Source organism: Camelina sativa, chromosome 11, assembly GCF_030686135.1.
Source record: "Camelina sativa cultivar CO46 ecotype springtype chromosome 11, ASM3068613v1".
Taxonomy (NCBI): domain Eukaryota; kingdom Viridiplantae; phylum Streptophyta; class Magnoliopsida; order Brassicales; family Brassicaceae; genus Camelina; species Camelina sativa.
Window position 1 is genome coordinate 44564176 of NC_141890.1, and position 7437 is coordinate 44571612.

The window sequence follows — 7437 nt, forward strand, 5'->3', positions numbered from 1 at the left end:
AATGTTGAGCTACTCAAGAATTTATTTTATTTTATTTCAAGACTTCACTCAGTTTTGTTTTTTTTTTTGTTGTAGTCCCATTTAATGATGTTCACGGTTTGTTTGATTTTTTGAATAACTTGAACCTCGGAAAGAATGAGGACTTGGTCATCTATGTGAACCATAGCTAAGACGAAATTTATTAAGTGGTACAAAAAGATATTATGTACATCTTATTTTTATAAATTTAATCAAAATATATGAAGTTTGAATAATGGCGGAGCTACTTAAGTCTGATGACCAGATACTCCACCACTTAAGTCTGATGACCAGATACTATTTTCTAATGTGAGTCGTGACAATGTGGCAAACCAAACATATATTAAATGACCGGTAAGGTCTGATGCTCTTAATATATGAAGTTTGAATAATGGCGAAGCCATTTAAGTCTGATGACCAGACACTATCTTCGAATATGAGTTGTGACGATGTGGCAAACCAAACATGAGTTCTGCTCTGATCGGTGGTTTGAGCATCCAAACATCATTTGTTTCTTGAAAATATGGCCTGGAGACATTTCTGTAATAAGGTATGTCTTTCTGTTTTCTTTTGTTTGTTCCTTTAACTACATATATTTGGATTTCATTGTTAAACTAGTACTAATATATATATGTTTATGTATACGCATGTGGGTGAATCTATATAAACTCCACTTCAGAAGGACTGCCATGAGGAACATTTTTGAGATGTTTGTTAAGAGAAAATCTACTATGAGGAAATGGTTCATTTCTAACAAGCAAAGAGTCTCACATACAACATATATTTGGGTTAGTGATATATGTGACAGGTAATGTCATATATCCTTCTTTTACTCAAGAAGTTCATTCTTGAGTTCATATATATGTGACAGGATATTTGTTCATTCTTGAGTTCACTTATATTTTGTCTTAATATTGATTGATATTCACAGGTGCAAGTTATATGGTTAAAACAGCACATTAAATTGATCCACATTGGCGGTAATAGAAGCTTATAATAGGATTCAAGTATGTGACAGACCACAAAGGTAAACAAATTGCAGTTACTCTTCTTGACTGCTTAGCTGAGTGGGACATAGAGAAGGTATTCTCTGTGACAGTGGACAATGCAACCGCAAATACAAATGCTTTGAGTAAGTTTGAGACTACTTTCTCTCTTGTGTCTGATGAGTCTTTGGTTATGAAAGGAGAGTTTATGCATGTGAGATGTGCTTGTCATATCATTAATTTGATTGTGAGAGATGGATTTGCTGAAGTAGATGAGAATGTAGTTGCAATCAGGAATGCTATCTCGTATTTTAGATCCGACACAAACAGGCAAAACGAATTTGACCAGAAGATAGATTATGTTAAGATGACAGGGGGTAGTTTGCCTTTGGATGTTAGGACTAGGTGAAATTCGACTTATTTGATGTTGCAGAGGGCAATTAAGTATAGGGTAGCATTTGATAAGATGGAGACAAAAGACAAGTTATACAATGATCATTTCTTGGAGATTGATAATGGAAGAAAGAGAATTCGACCTACTAACTTGAATAATTGGCGTTCTATTGAAAGGTTAGACAAGTTTCTGGAGATTTTTTACAACTTAACATTGATTGTCTCGGCTTCTACTAGACTGAATGTGCATAAGTGTTATGGGGATATAGTCAACATTTCAACAAATCTTGACATGTTGTGTTCTAGTTATGATTCTGAGTTGAAGAAAAAGGCTGAGAAAATGTATAAGAAGTTTGATAAGTATTGGGATGACATTTGTAATATCAATACAATGTTGATAATAGCAACTGTGTTTGATCCTAGTAAGAAGCTGCATTTGGCAAAGATTTGTTTTGCAGAGTTGTATGGTGAAGAGACTCCGACAGCTAAAGAAATGTATGACAAGGTATATAATCTTCTGGTTAATATGTTCAAGCAGTATAGTGAAAGGTCTGTTAAATCTCAGCCTTCTCAGTTATCTCAGTCGGATGTGAGTGAAAAACTCCTCGGTTTTTTACAATTGATAAAAGGTACAAAGCATTGTTAAATGAGATTGAAGTTAAAGAAACAAATGATGGGTTGACTACATATCTGAAAGAGGCTGTTGAGAATCCGAATATGATGATGGGAACTGACTATGATGTTATTTCTTGGTGGAAACTCAATTGTGGCAAGTACCCTATTTTATCGCAAATGCCTCGTGATGTCTTTGTTATGCAAGTGTCATCTATAGCATCTGAAAGTGCTTTTAGCACAAGTGGTAGGATAATAGAACCACATAGAAGTTGCCTAACTCCCTATATGGTTGAGATTTTGATGTGTATAGAGCAGTGGATGAAACAATACATTGCAATTGAATCAAAAGTGCTTACAAATGCACAAATACTTGCAGAAGTGGAATATGAAGATAGACTTGGAATAGTTTTGTATATCTTGTCATTTTTTTTGTTATTGCCTCTCTTATACTTTATGTTAACTCATCCAATTCTTTTGTTTTCAGAGTTCTACATTGAAGAGTAAGTCACACTCAGGTCTCGACTACAACTACAAGGTAAATAAGTTCAATGTATTGTCTGTCTCTTACTCTTTTACTCTATTCATAATCGTCTAATATGCTTCTTATTTTCTTAGGAATTCATCATTAAGAGGACACGAACTATCGGCTTTGGTGTTTTGTTGTTTTGGTGTTTCACTTGGTGCAATTGGTGTTACAATCACTTGGTGTGTCAGCTAGTTTTTCACTTGGTGTTTCATTTGGAAAACTTGTTTACTTTGTTGTTTCTTTAGTACTTGGTTTGTTAAGACATGGAGATGTTTGTTTGTGGTTTGAAGTTTGAACATTGGTCTCTCTTTGTTTTCGGTTTTGTTTAATTTTGGATTGAATGAATGGCATTGAGTTTGGTCTTGTTTAATTTTGGATTAAGTTCGAGTACCCGAATCTGGACCAAACTCGATGGGTGTACATCCGAAACTCGATCCAAATACTAAAAATACCTGAATGTAAATGTCTAGAACCCCCTTACCGAAATACTCGATCTGAACCCTATCGGATACCCAAATGCCAAGACCTACTTAGTCTAGAAAAGATTGCTGAAACGCTGAGTGGAGAAGATGACATCTAGTGGCAAAATTTAAATCTTAGGGACTTGTCAGCTGCTTTTGGGGCTTTTATTAACATCTCAAGCTTCTGACTCAGAACATATGATTTTAGCCAAATAATACTTTTACCAAAACGAAAAAAGATGGTATGACTCCAAAAATGAAAAGAGTATTTTAACACATGGTTTTGAAAGAAAGAAAAAACATATCCAAATGAGCCATCATCACCTACCCGTATTCTTGACTCTACCCTAATACCCTTACAACATTTTTTTTTTCAGTTAGCATATGGCATAGATGATAGATTGTTAAAAAATATTCTTGGTCGGAACATGTATGCACTGAAGGTGATTCAAAAATGCTGACGATCCTTTATATGCTAAGCATCTTTCGTTTTCACCAAATGTTGTGTGTCCCCCACCGCATGAAGGGTCTTGCTCTACTGTGTTAGAAACTATATTGAGATATACGTGGCAAATGGATGGGTGGATGATGAAACTTGAAGGGTCTTGCTCTACGTTTGGGTTGGTAAAATGGTTTAAAAGGAAGAGCAATTCAGGGTAATCAATATGATGGTGTAAAAAGATAAGGGTTTAGGGTTGGTGATGGTCTGATGGATATTGGCTCACTTGAACAAAATTATCGAAAACAAATCCCATAACATATTCATTTCTTTAAATTATCCTTCAGAGTAAGGGATTTTATATAATTGGTCACATTTCTGACCACAAAAAGATATATAATCAATAAAAATGCATCTTTAGTAATACCAATAAGATTTTTTACCAAAAAGAAAAAAGCAAATAAGTTAACCAAATTAAGACTTTTGACTTTTAATTTAAGATTTTAACCAAATACGATTTTTTTCTTAATAAATATTTGTGTCTTTTGACTTTTAATTTAAGATTTTAACCAAATAAGATTTTTTTCTTAATAAATAATTTGTTTGCTGTAATTCAAAAAATGAGATAAGATGTTAACACATGATTTGAAATATATATCCAAGTGAGCCAATAGCCATCACCTACCCTTATTTGAAATATATATCATGTACCTATATTTCTTCCCTTTTTAAACATTTACCACATTCACTATATGACTATGACTCATCAGAATTACAAAATTACATATTGATTAAAAGAGAAGAAAAAAAAAACCTTCAAAAATACGTTTTAATGAAAGAAGAAAAAGAAATCTTGAGATCTTAAACAGGCATAACCGCAAGAAGACAAAGTTTTCAGGTGCATCAGTTCTTCTTTAATTTTATTTTTAAAAATCGTTGTTGTTTTAATATTTTTATTTTGCTTAAATATTTATGAGATATATGTGCTGTATTTACATTTTAATGATTTTACTTTAATGTTTTTCTTGCTCCACCATCTGCGTCCACTGATTTTGAATGATAAAAATGATGTTGTATGTATTCTTATTGTAATTTTGTTTTGTTATTCCTTTTAAAAAGTTATATATAAAGATGTCATTTTGTTTTATTGTTTTATGGCTAGTGCAATAGATTCGGACATGTTTATTGAAAATTTAAAACTGTAAATGCCAAGGAGATAACTTCAATTCACTAACGATTTTTGTTTTATGCATATTAGGATTTCGATTGGAAAATATGACTTCGAAGAGAATGGCTTCAAGTATCGAACTAGACGCATTATCCAATCTACCGGATGTTCTTCTGATTATGATCATCTCTTGTTTGTCGTTTAAGGAATGTTTAAGGACCAGTTTACTCTCTAAGAGGTGGAGGTATCTCTGTCGTGAGACCAAAAACATTTCTTTCAAGGAGTCCGAGTATGTGGCCCGCTCTGTCTCCGACAAAAGATCCAAAAGGATTTCGTTTGTTAACTATATGTGTCAATGGGTCTCTCGATATCACGGTTACTGCATAGAAACCTTCTAGATTAAGTTCTCTCTTCCATGGGGATTTGCGGCAGAGATGGAGTGCCTGGTCGAATTCGCAGTCGCAAGAAAAGTCAAGAACCTAGTTCTTGATTTCACAGACTTTTATTGGTCAGTCACTACCGATGCGTCGAGGTATTACGAGGTTTATGTGCATTTACCAGCAAGCGTTTACAATCTAAGAACCCTCGAATCGCTGAAGATATATTCGTGCGGGTATGACCCCTCGAAGTTCACAAACTCTGGATCGCTTAGAAAGCTCTCTATAGGTTGGATCGAACTCACAGGGGCCGAGTCTTTGATATTAACCTCTCCTACGCTCAAGAGTCTAAGTTTTAGTTATTGTTGGGGCGTTGTTATCAACAACATAGCCGGAGATATCAAGGAATTTGTATTTGAGAACTGTGAATTCTCTCTTTACATGGCTTGTTCCTTTGATCTGCCTAATGTAGAGATATTCAAGTACTCAGGCCAAATACTTGCTTTTGATGTCAAGAAAATGAATAAGTTTAAAGAAGTTTATTTAGATTTTGAGGCAGAGGGCGAATACGAAGAACCCAATCAAAGAACCAAATTAGAAGGAACTATGCTTTCTGGCTTCCTTAACAGTCTTCGAGGTGCGAGAACCTTAAGTGTATGCTCTTTTCTCCTTCAGGTACACATTTAACTCTTAACATCTTTACATTACATATTCACGTTATTAACATATCTTTGAGAATGAGAATTGAGAACAATATTTTACTAGGGGATATAGTTTAGTTTCAAAATATAACGATTCTCCCGATGAAAGATTTTAATATATAGCCTAGTGGATAAAAGGAATATGTAGTAGTAGCTAATATAGTAGTATGTGTAGTATATTTACCTTATAAGCTATTGCGTTGTAATTGATTGTATAAAGACGGTTAGTTGACAGTTATCTTTATCTGAGTATAGTGCATGCATGTGTTTTTCTTTTTGAAGGCTATCCAAGAATGTGATGATCCGTCTTCTATACTTCGTCCTATGGAAACACAACATCTGGTGCTGAGAACGAGGTTGCATGTCATGGAGTTTAAAGGAATTAGGCTCCTCCTCGATAATTGCCCTAACCTGGAAACATTAACTTTCGAATGCATCCGTCGAAGCCTTTTCTCGGTAAGATTACTATATATAGTAGTACTGAATTTGAGAACAATAGTTCCTTTTACTATGTATGATTTTCCCTGAAAGTTCAGAATTTGTCGTTTTGATATATCGCAGTACGCTAAATCATATTGTGGCGTCGGTCCAAGTTCATATTGGAAAAAAAATCTTGCCTATGAGAATCTTCCTAAGACACTTAAGGTCGTGGTCGTGAGAAACTTCAGTGGTTGCTATGGAGAGCTAAATGTTTTGACGGTTTTGATTCAGTCCGGACGTAGGCGTTGTCCCGGACGTGCGCATGGGCCTGTACTAGAAAGAGTGGAGCTTTACGTGCGTAATGATATGGCGGAATGCCAGAGGATGGAGGCACATGATGGAGCCAAGATGTTACAGAATATTTCAGGGGATGTGCAGGTTCTTGTACACGATCCTCGAAGAGTTGCAGAGCCTATGATCAAGACTTCTCAGTAGTAGTGGGTTGTTTATTTGTCCCATTTAATGATGTTGTTCTCTGTTTGGTTGATTTTCCAAATAATTTGAACTTCTTGGAAACAATGAGGACTTGGTCATCTATGTGAACCATAGATAATAAAGAATTATTGAGTAATATTAAGATTTTATATACATCTTCGTTTTTATATATCTTTAATACAATTCTTCTATGATTTTCGAAATTAAAATTTCTATGATTTTCAAAAAACTCATCATGGCTCATACTTCGAAGGGACCTAGACGAAAATCATCAATTTTTGATCAATTTACCCGATTTGTGTTTACAATCAAACGAACATTGAGTCACTAAAACTATACGCTTGTGGAAACAACTCGACAAGATTCAAGAACTCGACTCTGCGCTAATAAGCTTCACAATCGGTTGGCTTCAGATCTCTGAAGTCACTACCTTGCTTTCCAAGTTTCCGTCTCTTGAGAGTTTGAGATTCATAAACTGTGCGAGTCTTGGAGATGAAGAAATGGTTTTGGGTGAAAACCCAAAACGTTTAGTTAAGAGAATTAGTCTCTAAAGACTGCGATTGATCGCTGAGCCGGTTTGTAAATTTGATATACCAAAAGCAGTAATCTTCAAGTATTCTGGAATAGTTCCTTACTTTTTACTTATTGAGAGTTAACGAGCATGCAGATGCAAGAAGACTTAGATTTTGATTTGGAGACGACATATACTATTGGAACCGGAGAAATCCTTGCACATCTTGTAACGACATCTCTCTTATGCTAAGACTTTAACTGTCTGTTCATATTTCCTCCAGGTATATACAAAATCACTCTACATATCTAACATCTTACACACTCA

At 34.7% G+C, this 7437-nt stretch overlaps 1 protein-coding gene across 1 annotated transcript; it reads left to right on the forward strand.

Annotated features, from left to right (window-relative positions):
- Positions 1-4592: 4592 nt before the first annotated feature.
- Positions 4593-6754, forward strand: LOC104726006 (putative F-box/LRR-repeat protein At1g56400). Its single transcript, XM_087471906.1, has 3 exons — positions 4593-5658; positions 5967-6140; positions 6246-6754. Exons 1-3 carry the CDS (start codon positions 5041-5043, stop codon positions 6597-6599), a joined length of 1146 nt encoding a protein of 381 aa, XP_087328032.1. The 5' UTR covers positions 4593-5040; the 3' UTR covers positions 6600-6754.
- The last annotated feature ends 683 nt before the right edge of the window (positions 6755-7437 follow it).

Excerpts from the sequence above, each read along its gene's own strand:
- LOC104726006 (XM_087471906.1), top strand. The coding sequence starts at position 5,041 with ATGGAGTGCCTGGTCGAATTCGCAGTCGCAAGAAAAGTCAAGAACCTA. Across the intron at positions 5,659-5,966 it reads TATGCTCTTTTCTCCTTCAG|GCTATCCAAGAATGTGATGA; the intron begins GTACACATTTAA and ends TTCTTTTTGAAG. Across the intron at positions 6,141-6,245 it reads TCCGTCGAAGCCTTTTCTCG|TACGCTAAATCATATTGTGG; the intron begins GTAAGATTACTA and ends GATATATCGCAG.